At 48.6% G+C, this 18,036-nt stretch overlaps 1 protein-coding gene across 3 annotated transcripts; it reads right to left on the bottom strand.

Moving 5' to 3' along the window:
* Positions 1–81: 81 nt before the first annotated feature.
* On the bottom strand, positions 82–16,750 carry LOC132407699 (cyclin-dependent kinase 2-associated protein 1). 3 transcript variants are annotated; one of them, XM_059994559.1, is made up of 3 exons: positions 16,420–16,750; positions 8,500–8,626; positions 82–3,336 (listed from the first exon to the last, which is right to left on the bottom strand). In XM_059994559.1, the coding sequence occupies exons 1-3, from the start codon at positions 16,471–16,473 to the stop codon at positions 3,122–3,124; spliced, it is 396 nt and encodes a 131-aa protein (XP_059850542.1). In that variant the 5' UTR covers positions 16,474–16,750; the 3' UTR covers positions 82–3,121. The 3 variants fall into 3 exon arrangements, with proteins under 3 accessions (XP_059850542.1, XP_059850544.1, XP_059850545.1); XM_059994561.1 differs by having other exon boundaries at positions 16,453–16,741; XM_059994562.1 differs by lacking the exon at positions 82–3,336 and adding an exon at positions 3,628–5,343 and having other exon boundaries at positions 16,420–16,488.
* Positions 16,751–18,036: the final 1,286 nt, after the last annotated feature.

The following is an 18,036-nucleotide window of genomic DNA, read 5'->3' as shown; positions in this document are numbered from 1 at the left end:
AATGATGATGAAGATGATTATACCCTAAGAAAACTCACAATATGCTTTTAGAATGAAGATTATAAATTTTATGATGACACATTAACCTTTCCTTAGCTGTTTAATTAAATCAAACCACATATAACCTCATAACACATTAACACTGCATTAAACCGGTCATGGTAATCAACAGTCTGTAACTTTCCTTTCAGAGTTGAGCTTTTGAACCGCCTGTTCAATGTGGCATTTTTGCGGAGTGAACTAAAACCTCTTGCTTTTTCAATCTTTTTATTAACTAAAAGAAGTACATATTCCCTGGAGCGTAGAAGAATAAGGAGAGATTTGATAGAGGTGTATAAAATTATGATGGGTACAGATAGAGTGAATGCAAGCAGGCTTTTTCCACTGAGGCCAGGGGAGAAAAAAACCAGAGGGTTAAGGGTGAAGGGGGAAAAGTTTAAAGGGAACATTGGTGGGGGGGCTTGGGGGGAGTGTGGAATGAGCTGCCAGATGAAGTGGTAAATGCGGGCTCACTTTTAACATTTAAGAAAAACTTAGACAGGTACATGGATGACAGGTGTATGGAGGGATACGGGCCAGGTGCAGGTCAGTGGGACAAGGCAGAAAAATGGTTCGGCACCGCCAAGAAGGGCCAAAATGGCCTGTTTCTGTGCTGTAATGTTTTATGGTTCTATATATAAACAAGAGAATTATCTCAAATATCTATATCGATAACAATTCATATAAAAGGTAAAATAAACATTATCAAGATCATACATAGTATTAATCTAATAGTATATAATAAAAAATAAAATAATCAATTCTCCTCTTATTATTCCATGAAGCGAACTGAAGTCTCGAAGGCGCAGGACAGTTGTGATGTGTGTATGGGCCGAATTGAGGCACTAGGGCGCTGGGCTGGAGAGCAGGGAAAGAAAGAGGCAATGTTTGGCTGTTGGAGTGGACTCGGAGGTGATTCGAAGTGGCCGAACCGAGGTGGGCGGTGTCTGCACCCAAGAGCGAGGGTCGAGCTGAGATTTGACTGACTTAAGCACCGGGCGAATTGGAAAGGTCAGTTATGGACTGAATTGAGGCAGCAGGTCCCAGGTCCGAGAGCAAGGAATAACCGGGGTTATGGCCGATTTAAGCGCCAAGCCAGATTGTGAAAGATCAGAGTGTCCACTCCATGGGGCTGGTGTTCAACACACCACTCCACGAGGTTTATTCGCCTCTGCACTGAACCGAGGCCGTGGCCCGCAACTAGCGGGCTCCTGGATCAGCTGCACTGCTGACTGGCTTCATGGCTGTGGACTCACTTTCATGAACTTCAGTTCTGAAAGTTTTTTGCCTCCTTGTATTGTTTGTACGATTTGTTTTTTGTTCTGCGAATTGAGTGTTCGACTGTTTTAATGGGGTCTTTGTTTTGTGGCCGCCTGTAATGAGTCAGAACTCAAGGTTGTACATGTACATGCTTTGATAATAAACGTACTTTGAAGACCAGAATTGTCACGTTTAGTGTGTGACACGAGCAATTAATCATTATGTAGAAATAAAACAAGGGACCGGCTAGAATTTCGGCAACTTCCAGATGGGGTAAAAATATCAGTTTTGTTTAATAAAGGACAACCGTTTGAAGAAAAAGGAATATCTTAACTCAAGAAGTCTAATCTATGATTCTATTTATATTCTCCAGATTTCCATTGGCAACAGCAATTATCCTGAAGCGATTGGTTTCGGATGAACGTAAGAGATAGATTTAACTGTCAAATTGCTTGTCTATTTTCCAGAGCCAACTGTACCGATAATGGCTGTTTCTGATAAGAGGATTGCTCACTGTCACGGAACAAGCTTAAAAACTAACCTCAGGGTGACGCCTTATCTGGAGAATTACTTTGTATAGACTGAAGCTGTTATCTGGGTACAGGGTGGAATTTGTTCTGCAAGTTACACATTGTTTGTTTGATAATGTTGTTATGGACAAAGCCGCGAGAAAGTTCCGATTCTGTCACTGTCGGCGCATCTGCGTGATTTGAAACTGCGTCCAGTTTCAGATTCACATGGAGATGGTAAGTCACTGGACCTATTGGGATCACTCAGACAGATCTTTGGGCATGAATATTTAGGACGTGGTCTTGGCTCCATTCACCCTCATGCCAAAGTAGGGATATTTGCTTACTGTGCTGGGAGGCACTCAGAGGCGGGTGAAAAGTGTGGAACGAGCTGCAGCGCAAGCTCCATTTCAATGTTTAAGAGAAGTCTGGATAGGTACATGGATGGGGCAGAGGTATGGAAGGCTATGGTCCCAGTGCAGGTCGATGGGAGTAGGCAGTTTAAATGGTCTGGCACAGACTAGATGGCCAGAAGAGCCTGTTTCTGTGCCGTACAGTTCTATGACTCTAAAGCCAAGTGCAGAGCTATAGGCCACGTGAAGCCTGGTGCAGTTTTGGAATTTTTCTTTCCACTTCTCAGTAGTTCTACAAAGAGATCTTTGTCCTCTTCTCATTGCTAATGTCAGGGAGGAGGTACAGGAGCCCAAAGGCTCACACTTAACGGTTCAGGAACAGCTCCTTCCCCTCTGCCATCCATTTCTGAATGGACAATGAACATTTCCTCAGTATTTTCCCTCTCTTTTTGCACTATTTCGTTAATTTTATATACTTATTGTAATTTATAGTTATACTATTGTCGTGTACTGCTGACAAATGTCCTGACATACAATATTAAACCTGCTTCTGGTTCAGAAATGGAATTATTAACTTTTGGATGATTTGTCCCAACAGAAAAGCAATTCCAAGTGCTAACAAACACATTCTCTTCTCTTGTCCACCCACAGGAAGCAATTCAAAGTTCAAAGTAAATTTATTATCAAAGTACATACATGTCACCCTGTACAACCCTGAGATTCATTTTCCTGCAGACATTCACAATAATTACTAAGAAACACGACAGAATCATTGAAAAACTGCACACACCAAAGACAGACAGCCAGTGGGCAAAAGGCAACAAACAGGGCTAATACAAAACAGGAAAAAAAAACAAAATAATACTAAATAAATCAGCAATAAACACCGAGAACATGAGATGAAGAGTCCTTGAAAGAGAGTTCATAGGTTGTGGAATCAGTTCAGTGAAGTTACCCTCTTTAGTTCATGAGCCTGATGGTTGAGGGGTAATAACCATTCTTGAACCTGGTGGTGCAAGTCCTGAGGCTCCTGTACCTGATGGCAGCAGTGAGGAGAGAATGGCCTGGTTGATGAGGGTTCCTGATAATGGGTGCTGCTTCATGCAATAACGCTCCACTGCACATGTGCTCAATGGTCGGGTGCGCTTCATCCACTGGGCCATATCCAGTACTTTCTGTAGGATTTTCCATTCAAGGACATTAGTGTTTCCATACCAGGCTATGATGCAGCCAGTCAATATACTCTCCACCACTCATCTGTAGAAGTTTGTCAAGTTTTGGATATCATGCCAAATCTCCACAAACTCTTAAGGAAGTAGAGGTGCTCTGGTGCTTTATTTCTCATTACACTTGCTTGCTGGGCCCACTGAGGAATGTATAGTTGCTGACCCACTGCACCTCTGATCCCCAATGAAAATTCACTCTATTCCTCAATTTTCTTTTCATTGGCCGTTATTGCACTAAATCAGAAAAAAGATCTTGACAGTTTAATTTACGAACACATTGTAAATTAAAGCATAATAATGTGCTGACATTGGAGAGGGTTCAAAGAAGGTTCACGAAAATGATTCTGGGATTTAAAGGCTCGTCATATGAGGAGCGTTTGATGGCTCTGGGTCTGCACTCACTGGTGTTCAGAAGAATGAGGGGGGGATTTCATTGAAACTGGTGGGATCACTCTGCTGCCGGAGAGGGGAGACTGCTTTTTGCTCACTGCTGGAAAGGTGAGAGGATGCGACTGTGCCTGGAGAATGTTACCCAGGTTTTCTGTGTTTTGGATCCGGACCTTTTCTCCCCTCAGATTTATTTTTTTTTATATATTCTTTGTTATATTTTGCCTGATCTTTCTCGCATTCTTTGTGTACAGAGGGGAGGGGGATTTGGGGAGGTCAATGTGCCTGCTCCATGCAGGGAGGGTTTGATGATCGCGCTGCTGTTCTTTTCTTTCTTGGTTTCATGGCTATCGGGAGAAGAATTTCAGAGTTCTACACTTTGATAATAAATGAACCTTTGAACCGTAATGAATAATGAAAGGCCTCAATAGAGGATGTTTCTGTGATTGGGGGGGGGGGGGTAAAGTCCAGGATCAGAGGACACAGCTTGAGAATAGAGGGACATCCATTTAGAATGGATATGAGAGGAATTTCTTTATCCAGAGAATAGTGAACCTGTGGAATTTGTTCCCACAGGCAGCTGTGAAGGCTGAGTCATTGTGTATATTTAAGGCAGAGGTTGATAGATTCTTGATTAATCAGGGCATGAAGGGATACAGGAGAAGGCAGCAGGAGACTGGGACTGAGAGGGAAATGGATCAGCCATGGCCAAATGGCCTAATTCTGCTCCTATATCCGATGGTCTAAAACAAAACGGGTCGGCAACATTCTTGCCCCTGTGGGCCGGATCACGTATTAATGAGCGGACGGTGGGCCAGATAAATGCCATCAAAAACTTGAAATATGGGAATTATCCATTTAAATACATCTAGTTATGTTTTGCCTCGTATTAATGAATAACACATGGTGCTAGAAAATCATTTGTGCTTAAGGTTGCCTACCCCTGGTCTAAAATACCAGGAGGGAGTCTTCAGCTGCTCGATGAGGAACACAAGTTGGACTATTTGGAAAAGCTCTCCATAGTTCAGACCCAAGGTATTGTTACATTGAAGTGACACTCCATGTGAACAGGTCACCTTCCAGTCCCACTCACCAGCCGAAGGAGGTACTAAAAAATCAGCTTTATTTCAGCAATACAAAGGCAGCTTTGAACTTCTGTACAAATCTATGAAACTAAACCCTGATCTATTCTTCCAGTTTCTTGTGTGCAAATATTTTTCCTTCCAATTACATTCTTGTGCCCTGCTTCCAATAAACACCAGAATGTAACTCTGGCCTGGCAAGGGTGGTCATGTTATTTCCAAAAGACAGAACAGCATCACCTGGCCTTTGTTACACCGAGATTATTGTCTGCACAGAGTAGTACGATTGTATTAAGTCAGATATTCAGAGTCCTCCGGATATATACAGGTTTTGGTTCGAATACAAAAAATGAGAAAAAAATATGACAATAGTGTGGTCCGAGAGGTGAGTTCGTTGTAATCTCAAAACGATGTCAAAACTGTGATCTGGCGTTACGTTCAGTTTCGATGAGACATTCCTGCACGAGTCCTCGTGCACGCATGATCCCTAAACAGCAAAGAGGAGAATGACTTGCCAACCCAGCACTCGCTACGGACGATTCAACAGAAAACGATTCTGCCCCCGCAATCGCCAATCAATATATCCCAATCAAAGGCCATGACTGGATTTGAATTCCCAGCCTCTGAGCAAGGGAGCCGGATAGCTGGGGATAACTATCACTGAGGATGTACGTGGCCCGACTGGTGGGTTTGAAGGCAATGGGAACTTGTACTCCGTGAGATGCAGGAGCAGAATTAGGCCATTTGGCCCATCTACTCTGCTCCACCATTTCCTCGTGACAGGTCCATTTCCTTCTGAGCCCCAATCTCCTGCCTTCTCCCCAGATCTCTTCATACCCTGAAAATCAAGAATCTATCAACCTCTGCCTTAAGAATACCCAATGACTTGGCCTCTACAGCTGGCTGTGGAGTGAATTCCAGAGATTTAACCACTTTTTGACTAAAGGAATTCCTTCTCCTCTCTGTTCTAAAAGGAGTTTAATTCTGCTTTATTAACTCAGGTCTAGACCCGGCAACATCCTTGTGAATTTCCTCTGTACTCTGTCAACCTTATTTACATCTTTCCTGTCAGTTGGTGACCAAAACTGCACACAATACTCCAGATTAGGCCTCACCAATGTCTTGTACAACCACACGTGGAATACTGCATGCAGGTCTGGTCACTGCACTATTGGTGGGACATGGCTGAGGAGATTTACTGCGATGTCGCCTGGTTGGAGAAATTCGAGAAGCTGAGTTGGTGGTCCTGGATGTGAAGGAGGCTGAGGAGGTATGTAACATAATGAAAGGCATGGACAGGGTAGATGGGGCTTATCAATCATGGCTGGCAGCTCAGCTCGCTCCCTTGCAGCCATACCCATGGGGAAGGTTTCGGGGGAAAACCCCGAGGAAGAATCTGGAGCTGGAGTCCCTAAGGCAGTCCTACATTGAGTTCAAGTGCTGACTACCAACTCCTGTGACACCGCTGGTGCCAAAATGTATCGGTCTCTGCAGGTCCTTTTGGATTCCTTAGCCTGCTACAGGTTGCTCTGTTATCGTACTACCTGGGCTTGTGTATCAACATCCAGGGTCAACCCCGGCCCAGATGGTCCAAATCTTTTCCTCCTGAGTTCAGGCATCAAAGTGGGTAGAGGTTTAAGATCAGAGGTGCTTTTGTTATTAAGAACAGCATGGTTGATAATGGGAACGTTACCAGATCAGGACGTGGTGAACACAGATACATTTAGATGGCCATTTAACAAGTCACAGCACAGTGCAGGCAAATGGGACTTGAGCAGTCAGAGTCCAAGAGAACAATAGCCCAGAAACAGGCCCTTCAGCCCATCTAGCCTGTGCCAAACCATTATTCTGCCGAGTCCCTTTGATTTGCATGCCCCTCCCATCTAGCTTGTCCGTTTATCATGTGCCATATCGTCTGACATGGGCGATCGTGGTCTCTCCATGACTGTGACCGTTCTTGGCAAATTTTTCCACAGACGTGGTTTGCCATTGCCTTCTTCTGGGCAGTGTCTTTACAAGATGGCTGACCCCACCATTATCAATACTCTTCAGATTGTCTGTCTGGTGTCAGTGGTCACATAACCAGGACTTGTGATATACACCAGCTGCTCATACGACCATCCACCACCCGGTCCCAGGGCTTCACATGATCCTGATTCATTGTGGGGGTATTGCTAAACACATCTTGCCCAGGGGTGACCTGCAGGCTAGTGGAGGGAAGGAGCGCCTTACACCTCCTTTGGTAGAGACATATCTCCACCTCACCCATACACACACCTCTGCAAATTTCTCATAAACGTTGAAATCGAGCTTGCATCCACCACTCGTTCTGGCAGCTCATTTCACTCTCTCACCACCCTCTGAGTGAAGGAGTTTCCCCTCGTGTTCCCTTTAAACTTTTACTATAACTTAGTTGATTTTACATCTTGCACTGTACTGCTGCCACAAGATAAATTTCAAGACACACCGTATGTTAGTGATAATAAATCTGATTTCCTCCGGAGTGCCGGAGGCTGAGGGAAGATCTGATAGAGGTTTATAAGATTTTGAGAGCCATAGATGGAGTGGACAGGGAGTATCTCTTTCCCAGGGTTGAAATGTCTAATACCAGAGTTTTTCCTCATCTCAGTCCTAAAAGGCTTCCCCTTTATCCTTAAACTGACTCCTCATTCTGGACTTCCCAAACATTGGGAACAATCTTCCTGCATCTAGCCTGATCAATCCCTTCAGAATTTTATACGTTTCAATAAGATCCCCCCTCAATCTTCTGAATTCCAGCGAGTACAAGCCTAGTCGATCCAATCTTTCTTCATATGAAAGTCCTGCCATCCCAGGAATCAATCTGGTGAACCTTCTTTGTACTCCCTCTATGGCAAGAATGTCTTTCCTCAGATTAGGGGACCAAAACTACACACAATACTCTTGGTGCTGCCTCACCAAGGCCTTGTACAACTGCAGTAGAACCTCCCTGCTCCTGTACTCAAATCCTTTTGCTAAGAATGCCAACATACCATTTGCCTTTTTCACCGCCTGCTGTACCTGCATGCCCACCTTCAATGACTGGTGTGCAATGACACCCAGGTCTCGTTGCATCTCCCCTTTTCCTAATCAGCCACCGTTCAGAGAAGAGTTTGTTAGGTTGGTCGTTTGATAACTAATTTAATTGGTTTAGTACAACATTGTGGGCTGAAGGGCCTGTTCTGGTGCTGTATTCTATGGTCTAAGATCTGATAGAACAAAAATTTGCCTCTGGAGCTGCCCAGGAAAGACAGGTCCCACATCCAAGCATAGATGTTGTGGGCTGAAGGTCTAAGCAAGCATCCCTTACATCCTTTAAACAATTTGCTAACTCAGCTAGAGGACTTCTCACCATTACAAACATAAGAAACGTCATTTTTTTAAAAATCCAAACATTCTCCAAGTAGCACGTCAGGCAGCATCTGTGGAGAGAAGCATAATGAATCAGCCATGATGGAGCAGACTCGATGGGCTGAATGGCCTAATTCTGCTTCTAAGTCTTGTGGTCTGCATAGCTCTCCTGAAAGACTGAAACATTAATCATCCCTTTTCTACACGGACGCAGCCTGACCTGACAAACAGTCACCACCGTGTCCATTTTTGCTTCCCGCTATGCTGCCATTACCTCGCTTTAGACGCTCCATTGCGCTTTTATTCCCAGCGTACGACGGCCGAACGTCTTTCCGCAGCTCTTCAATTATAGCCAGCAGCTCCGCATATTTACTCTGTGGTGCCTGGCCGCCGCTCATCGTCTAACACAGGAGACAAAGGGTTAAAAAAACAAATACTCTGACTCCCGGGTGTTCTGTCACCATCAATAATGGGGGTGAATAGGGCAGGTAACACATCAGGCAGAGGGAGGGGAGGGGGAGATCCTGGATCAGAGGTAATAAAACTTAAGACTGATCAATGCAGACTACAGGAACTTCAGTCATGCCTCTGGTATGGAGCCCATGAGATTCCAAGATTCAAGATAGTTTAATGTAATTTCCAGTCATCATCGTGATGTGCCATGTCTATCATTGCCTCATGACCATGATGTTCATGGCAAAGTTTACTACAGAAGTGGTTTGACACTGCTTTCTCCAGGGCAGTGTCATTACGCAACGGGTTACGCTCGGCACAGGTGTGTCTGTATGCAAGGTGACTCTGACAGGAAATGATAAAGTAGTGGTGGTTTAGGGGTGTGGAGGGGTGGGTTAGTGGGTGGAAGTGTTGATCAGCCTCACTGCTTGGGGAAAGTAACTGTTTTTGAGTCTGGTGGTCCTGGTGTGGATGCAACGCAGCCTCTTCCCTGATGGGAGTGGGATAGACAGTCCATGATGTCACTGGTCCTTTTCTAGCACCTTTCTCTATCTATGTCCTCGAAGGCAGTTTGGCTGGTGCCGGTGATGTGTTGGGCAGATTCAAGGTCAGTGGACAAACTGGATCGAAACTTGTGCAGGATTGTTTTTGTGATTGGAAACCAGTAACAATAATGTCCATAAGAACACCATATTTGGACATTAACAAACTATTGGATGAAGGTGGAGGAGAAATGGCCAATGAGTGGTGTTATTGATACTGAGAAGGGCAGGCTTGAGCCGCAGGACTGTACTGACGAGTTCTGAAGTGCACACTCCCCAACACCTTTTGTGACAGAGGGGAGGATGATGGAGGGGTCTTAGTGGAAACATACAAAACTGTACCATAGTAATGTAGCAGTTAGCGCAATGCTGTTACAGCTCAGTGCGTACTGCTGTTCAATTCCAGCGTCCTCTGTAAGGAGTCAAGGGTCACAGAACACCACAGCACAGGCCTTTTGGCCCATCTAGTCCATGCCAAACCATTTAAACTGTCTACTCCCATCGACCTGCACCAGGGCCATAGCCTTCATCCATGTACCCATACAAACTTCTCTTAAACATTGAAATCGAGTTCACATCCACCACTTTCATTGGCAGCTCATTCCACACTCCCACCACCCTCTGAGTGAAGTTTCCCCTCATACTCCCCTTAAACTTTTAATCTTTCACTCTTAACCCATGACCTCTAGTTGTAGTCCCACCCACCCTCAGTGGTAAAAAGCCTGCTTGCATTTACCCTATCTATACCCCTCATACATCTGTATATCTCCATCAAATCTCCTCTCAATTGTCTACATTCTAGGGAATAAAGTCCTAACCTACTCAACCTTTCCCTATTACTCAGGTCCTCAAGTCCCAGCAACATCCTTGTAAATTTTCTCTGCCCTCTTTCAACCTTATTTACATCCTTACTGTGGCCAGAACTGCACACAAAATTCCAAATTAGGCCCCACCAATGCCTTATACAATTGCAACACACACCTCCTGTGCTCAATACTCTGATTTATGAATGCCAATGTACCAAAATCATTCTTTATGACTCTTACTACATGTGACGATACTTTCAATGAATTATGTACCTGTATTCCCAGATCCCTTTGTTCTACCACACTCCTCAATGCCCTACCGGTCACTGTAAAATCTGCCCTGGTTGGTCCTACCGAAGTGCAAAGCCTCACACTTGTCTGCATTAAATTCCATTTGCCATTTTCCTAGCTGGTCCTGATCCCACTGCAAGCTTTGATAGTGTTCCTCACCGCCCACTACATCTCTTATCTTGATGTCATCCACAAATTTGCTGATCCAGCTAACCACATCATCCAGACCATTGATACAGATGATGAACAACAGACTCAGCACCAATCCCTATGGCACACCATTAGTCACAGGTCTCCAGCAACGATCTACTACTACTCTCTGGCTTCTCCTGTGAAGCCAATGTTTAATCCAATCTACCAACTCATCTCAAATGCCAAGTGACTGAACCTTCTCGACCAGCCTCCCATGCAGGACCTTGTCAAAGTTCTTACTGAAGTCCATGTAGACAACATCCACTGCCTTGTCTTCATCCACTTCCCTGGTAACTTCCTCGAAAACTAAGACTGGTTAGACAGGACCTACCATGCACAAAGACATGCTAACTGTCCCTAATCAGTCCTGGTCTATCTGTATGGGGACCATAACCTCCCTACCGCATTGCCTCACATCTATAGGCTCTGTTTTGTCTTCTGAGTAAGTGCAGATGCAAGAAATCCATTTAGGATCTTCCCCATCTCTTTCGGCTTCACACATAGATCACCATCCTGGTCTTCCAGAGGATCAATTTTGTTCCTTGCAACCCTTTTGCTCTTAGCATATCTGTAGAACCCCTTTGAGTTCTCCTTCACCTTGTCTAAGTGGGCCCCTTATTTAAGGAAGAGTGTGCTGATTTTGGAGAGGGTTCAAAGGAGATTCACGAAAATGTTTCCAGGATTGAAAGGGTTGTCATATGAGGAGCGTTTGATGGTTCTGGGCCTGTATTCACTGGAATTCAGAAGGGTGACTTCATCGAAACTTATCAAACGTTAACAGGTCTCATTAGAGTGACGTGAAGAGGATGTTTCCTATGGTGGGTGTGTCCAAGATCAGAGGAGACAGCCTCAGAGAGAGGGATGTCCATTAGAATGAAGATGAGGAGGAATTTCTTAAGCCAAGAATGGTGAATCTGTGGAATTCATTGCCACAGGCGGCTGTGGAGCCCAAGGCATTGAGTATATTTAAGGCAGAGGTTGATAGATTCTCATTAGTCAGGGCATGAAGGGGTACAGGGAGAAGGCAGGAGACAGGGGATGAGAGAGAAATGCATCAGCCTTGAGGAAATGGCGGAGTAGTCTCGATGGGCCAAATGGCCTAATTCTGCTCCTATATCTTACAGTCTGCTGGAGCAACCTCACGTTTCAATTTATTTATTTATCTAGGCATTTGCTTGTATTTGTTATATTAAGTACCTCATTTTTTTTTCACCTGTCTGTACCTGTCAAGCACCACCTCCTTTATCTTAACCACAGCCTCAATATTTCTCAACAACCAACGTTTCCGAAACTTCTTATCTTTACCTCTTATTCTGACAGACACATACAAACCTTCTACCTTCAAATTTCCATTTCTGAAGGCTTCCCAACTACACCTCTGCCAGAAAATAACCTGTCCCAATCCACACTTGCCAGACCCTTCCTAATATCATCAAAATTGGCCTTCCTCCAATTTATTCTTAACCTGAGGACCACACCTGTCTTTTCCATTACTTTGAAACCAATGCCATCAAGTTCGCCACCTGCCCTGCCTCATTCCCCAATAGCAAATCAGGTTATCACACTCTCTCTCACTGGGACTTCTATGTACCGACTAAGGAAACTTTCCTGACCATACTTTACAAACTATCTCTCCAGCCTTTTTACAGTATGAGAGTCCCGGCCAATATGTGGAAAGGTAAAATCCCCTACTATAACAACTTCATCTTTCTTGCAACAATCTATCTCTCCATAAATTTGTTCCTCTGAATCCTGCAGATTGTTGTGTGGTCTGTAATATGATCCCATTAATACTGTCATACCTTTCTTATTCATCAGTTCTACCCATAACATCTCACTAGACAAGTTCTCCAGTCTGTCCTGTCTGAGCACTGCTGTGACATTTTCCCTGACTAGTAACCCCACCCCTCCCTCTTTTATCCCTCCCACTTTATCTTGTCTAACCCCAGAACATTGAGCTGCCAGTCCTGCAGCTAAGTCTCACTATTGGCTACGATGTCATAATTCCCAGTGTTGGTCCATGCCCTGAGCTCATCTACCTTTCCTACAATACTCCCTGCAATGACGCAGCTCAGACCATCAGTCCCTCCGTGCTCAATCTTTTGATTCCTGGTCAGCTTAACAACATCTTTCTCCACAACCTCTCCACCATCTGCTCCGTCACTCTTGTCCCCCGCCCCAAGCAGCATTAGCAAGTCTGCCAACTAGCATATTCCACCCCTTCCATGTGAGGTGTAAACCATCTCTTCTGTACAGATCCACCTTCCTTGAGACAGAGCCCAATGATCCATAAATCTGAAGTCCTCCCTCCTACCCTAACTTCTTAGCCAAGTGTTAAACTGTACCATCTTCCTAGCACGAGGCACGGGTAGCAATCCCGAGATCACAACCCTGGAGGTCCTGTCCTTTAACTTAGCACCCAACTCCCTGAACTCTCCTTGCAGACCCCTCCTACCCCTGTCATTGGTACCAATGTGGACCACGACCTCTGGCTGCTCACCCTCCCACTGAAGAATGCTGAGGTCTTGATCTGAGATGTCCCGGACCCTGGCACACAGGAGGCAACAAAGCATCCTGGAATCACATTCTCGGCTACAGAACCTCCTTTCCGTTCCCCTAACACTACAGCTCTCTCTTCGACTCCTCCCGGCTCCATTCCCTCCCCTCCTGGCAAACAGAGCCAGAGACCTGACGGCTGTGGCTTTCCTCTGCTTGGTCACCTCCCCCCCCCCAACCCAAAAGTATCCAAAGGTTCTGTGGATGAGAACTGTTGTTGAGAGGAACAGCCACAGGGGAACCCCCCCACTGGCTGCATTTTCCCTTTCCTCCTCTTGATGATCTCCTGTGCCCTGGACCTTGGCTGTAACTACCTCCCTGTCTGCCCCATCTATCACCCCCAGCCACCCGAATACATCCGGTTCCAGCTCCAGAACGCGGTTTGTTGGAGGCTGCAGCTGGATGCGCTTCTCACAGTCGTAGCCGTCAGGGACATGGGAGGTCTCCCTGCCTTCCCACGCCTCGCAAGACGACACTGCACTGTCCTGTCTGGTATCTCCACTGTGGTAAACAGGGAAAGAAAATCTACCTAGGACCCACACCTCTCCCACTCTAACAGTGGCCCACTCGCACAATGGCTGCTCCACTTAAACCCAACTGTGTTTCATCGGACCTTGCCAGGCATCTAATTATGCACAATTCAACTACTTCTCGGGAACTGCGGTGGGCAAAACGTGCTGACTGCCCCCCCCCCCGCCTCGCTCGCTTTTAAACTCGCTCTCCCTCTAAACAATCGTGTTTCCCCTTGGGAACTGTGGCACGGGAAGTCTGAGTGTCCTCCCACTGTCCACAGTCGTACCGGTCAGTGGGTTAATTGGTCATCGTAAATTGTCTCATGATTAGGCTGGGGTTAAATCGCGGGGGGAGGGGGGTTGCTGGGCAGTGCCGCTCAAAGTGCAAGAAAAACACAACTGCAGATGCTGTGTATCAAAGAATACATACACGACGCTGGAAGAACTCAGCGGGTCAGGCAGCATCCGTGAGAAAAGAGTAGCCAACGTTTCGGGCCCAGACCCTTCATCAGGAATGGGGAGAATTCTGCCTGACCTGCTGAGTTCTTCCAGCGTCGTGCACCGCTCAAAGTGCCCATAATGCACTCTCTTTTCAAATAAACAAGAAAGATAGATGGTATCCTGTCAGATCTCTGTTGAGGATATCTCAGGCCATAGTTGAGAGGACAGTGGGACCTGAACCAGGCTACAAGAGCCCCGTCTCCACATGCTGTCACCTCCCTCAGTCAGACCATCTGAGACCGACCGGGGAACGAGCATCATGTTGCCCAATAAAACCTCTTTGGAATGTGCGTGTTGTGTGCACACCCAGCAGCGCAGGACAAACGGGCAACTGGCAGCACAGTGTGGGGTTGAGTAATAGCAGAGAGAGAGGGAGAGAGACAGGACAGAACACGGGCAGCAGAGGGGAGGGTGCGGAAAATGTGGACGGAGCTGGAACATTCAAGGATTGGCGGAGGCTCTGCATAATAATCACCTTATTTATCGAGAACTTTTCATACAGATATAACCCAAAGTACTTTACAGTGGGATAAAGTGCAAACATGAAAATTTCAAAAAGTTAGTTAAAAGCCAGGTTAATAAATAGGTTTCGAGCTGGCGTTTTAAAGACTGAGTCTGAGTTAAGTTCCAGAATTTAGCAACCGACACGGTTGTCCGCTAAGATGCCGCATTCACGGACCCTGGGGCTGTCTCTGCCTCAGTCAGTTAAATTCCTCCAGGAAGTTCTGATCGGAGCCGGGGGAGCCTTAAGCGGCAGGAAAACCGAACCCAGGCCCCGGACCTGTACCGGGAGGGACTGGGCAGCGGTGGGTCAGAGGGAATTGTGCCAGAGTCTGCCCCGGACAGTCTCTGGGAAACAGGTTCGGTAGCGAACTGATGGGACGCGTGAGGAGGGCAGGTCCGCGGTCCCCCTGGTCGCTGCGGGACCAGACACCGTCGGCTGGCAAACTACAGACGTTTACGCTATTCCCCAGTTTTGCAGGCTCTACCCGGGACCAGATCCGGTCCACCCGCCGCTCTCAAACACTGGGAACCATGGGACAGGCTCCAGGCCGCCCACCGGGAACCTCACACCCGGACCAGTCTGGACACCGGGACCGGCTCCAGGCCGCCCACCGGGAATCTCACACCCGGACCGGTCTGGACACCGGGACCGGCTCCAGGCCACCCACCGGGAACCTCACACCAGGACCGGTCTGGACACCGGGACCGGCTCCAGGCCGCCCACCGGGAACCTCACACCAGGACCGGTCTGGACACCGGGACCGGCTCCAGGCCGCCCACCGGGAACCTCACACCAGGACCGGTCTGGACACCGGGACCGGCTCCAGGCCGCCCACCGGGAACCTCACACCAGGACCGGTCTGGACACCGGGACCGGCTCCAGGCCGCCCACCGCTCCCTCACACCCGGACCAGTCTGGTCTGGACACCGGGACCGGCTCCAGGCCGCCCACCGGGAACCTCACACCAGGACCGGTCTGGACACCGGGACCGGCTCCAGGCCGCCCACCGCTCCCTCACACCCGGACCGGTCTGGATACCGGGACCGGCTCCAGGCCGCCCACCGCTCCCACACACCCGGACCGGTCTGGATACCGGGACCGGCTCCAGGCCGCCCACCGCTCCCACACACCCGGACGGTCTGGACACCGGGACCGGCTCCAGGCCGCCCACCGGGAACCTCACACCAGGACCGGTCTGGACACCGGGACCGACTCCAGGACGCCCACCGCTCCCTCACACCCGGACCGGTCTGGACACCGGGACCGGCTCCAGGCCGCCCACCGCTCCCTCACACCCGGACCGGTCTGGACACCGGGACCGGCTCCAGGCCGCCCACCGCTCCCTCACACCCGGACCGGTCTGGACACCGGGACCGGCTCCAGGCCGCCCACCGCTCCCTCACACCCGGACCGGTCTGGATACCGGGACCGGCTCCAGGCCGCCCACCGCTCCCACACACCCGGACCGGTCTGGATACCGGGACCGGCTCCAGGCCGCCCACCGCTCCCACACACCCGGACCGGTCTGGACACCGGGACCGGCTCCAGGCCGCCCACCGCTCCCACACACCCGGACCGGTCTGGACACCGGGACCGGCTCCAGGCCGCCCACCGCTCCCACACACCGGGAACCCCGGGACCGGGTCGAAGTCGTCCGCCGCGCTCAGGCACCGGGAACTGCGACAAAGGAAACCCCCGGTGTGCGGACCAGGTACCGGTGGGGAAAGCGGCTCAAGTCCCCCTCTATCGCCCAGTCTGCGGCACCGGACCACCGTCCCCTCCCCCGGGGCCGAACCCCGCCGCCCGGAGACACGAGTCCCCAGGGCCCCCACCCACCGGCCGGCCGGCCGCCGGACCGCGACCTCTCACCTCCGACCTCCCTCCGTCCATCTCAACCAACACTTCCGACGCGTCGCCGCCCTCATGTCTCCTCCGCGGAGCATGCCGGGACCCCGACGCCACGTGGTCTGGGAGTGACACAAGCGGGGCAGCCCCCGGGTCCTACCGCCCGGTCGCGGTGCCGACCTCGCCTCTCCCGCCTGCTCGGGCAGCCCCTCGCACTCTGGGGCCGGGGCACCGCTTGCCTTGCTCCGAACCAACACACACTGGAGGGACTCATCCATGGAAGCGAGTCTCGGTCCGAAACGTCGACTGTTTAGCCTCTTCCACGGATGCTCCAGCATCTTGCAGGCTTTTGTGTTCTGCACCTGGTTTTGTTAGTGTCACAGGTACCGAGCACATTGCTTGTATATTGTTCATTGAAAGTTCCAAAGTATGTATAATACAGGCCAGGAAATAAGAATAATATGTGAACAAAAACTGCCAATGTGTAGTGAGAAAAAAAACACACACATTCCATATCCATTCAAAATAAAATAACCCGTCATAAAGACGAAACACCCAAAGTGTAGTGGGGGGAGAAAACACAATGCAAACAGTAACCGCAAGCAAATAGCGTTTCTGGGCTGAAGTCCGCAGTTCAGCACAGGACCGAGTAAACGCCTGGGTGCAGCGATCCGGAACAGCCCCGACCCCGGCGCCCAACTCTCCATCCGAACGTTCGGATGGGATTACTACACTGTACATCGAGATAGAACAAGGTAAAACGGAGTGTGTTACGGTTCCAGAGAACGTGCAGAATCAGGTTTAATGCCACAGGCATGTGTGTTGCTATGCGGCAGCAGTACATTGCAATTCATGTTATAAATGACATTACAATATGTATATCGGAAATAACATCTCCTCGCTGACCATCAGCACTGGCGCACCTCAGGGACGCGTGCTCAGCCCTCTGTTCTGCTCTGTCTCTCTCTCAAACGCCATCGATAAAGTTGCCGAAGACGCAACTGTTGTTGGCAGAATTTCAGATGGTGACCAGAGGCATACAGGAGTGAGATGGATCAGCTGACTGAGTGGTAGGGCAGCGAGAACCTCGTCAGTACGACCAAAGAATTGATCGTGGACTTCAGAAAGGGTAAGACGAGGGAACTCACGGCAGTTCTCATAGAGGGATCAGAAAACGAGAGCCTTTAGATCAGGAGACAGGGAGGAAATGAAACAAGGAGCTAATGGAAAAGATCAAGGTGGCAAAAGAGGAATACAGGAGAGAGCTGGAGAGCAAGTTTGGGCAGAGCAGCACACAGGAAGTGTGGAGAGGCATGAAGAACATCACTGGCTTCAACCAGCCGAGTTGTAGAGCCTCAGAATGCAGCCATGAATAGGCTAAAGAGTTAAATCAATTAACCATATAACAATCACAGCACGGAAACAGGCCATCTTGGCCCTCCTAGTCCGTGCCGAACCCTTAATCTCACCTAGTCCCACCTACCCGCACTCAGCCCATAACCCTCCACTCCTTTCCTGTCCATATACCTATCCAATTTTACCTTAAATGACACAACTGAACTGGCCTCTACTACTTCTACAGGAAGCTCATTCCACACAGCTATCACT

The sequence above is a fragment of the Hypanus sabinus genome, chromosome 18 (assembly GCF_030144855.1).
Source record: "Hypanus sabinus isolate sHypSab1 chromosome 18, sHypSab1.hap1, whole genome shotgun sequence".
Classification (NCBI taxonomy): domain Eukaryota; kingdom Metazoa; phylum Chordata; class Chondrichthyes; order Myliobatiformes; family Dasyatidae; genus Hypanus; species Hypanus sabinus.
This window is presented reverse-complemented; position numbering and strand designations above follow the sequence as displayed.

Excerpts from the sequence above, each read along its gene's own strand:
- LOC132407699 (XM_059994559.1), bottom strand. The coding sequence starts at position 16,473 with ATGGACGGAGGGAGGTCGGAGGTGAGAGGTCGCGGTCCGGCGGCCGGC. Across the intron at positions 8,627-16,419 it reads GTCCGGCGGCCGGCCGGCCG|ACGATGAGCGGCGGCCAGGC; the intron begins GTGGGTGGGGGC and ends CTCCTGTGTTAG. Across the intron at positions 3,337-8,499 it reads AATGGAGCGTCTAAAGCGAG|AAAGTACTGGATATGGCCCA; the intron begins GTAATGGCAGCA and ends AAAATCCTACAG.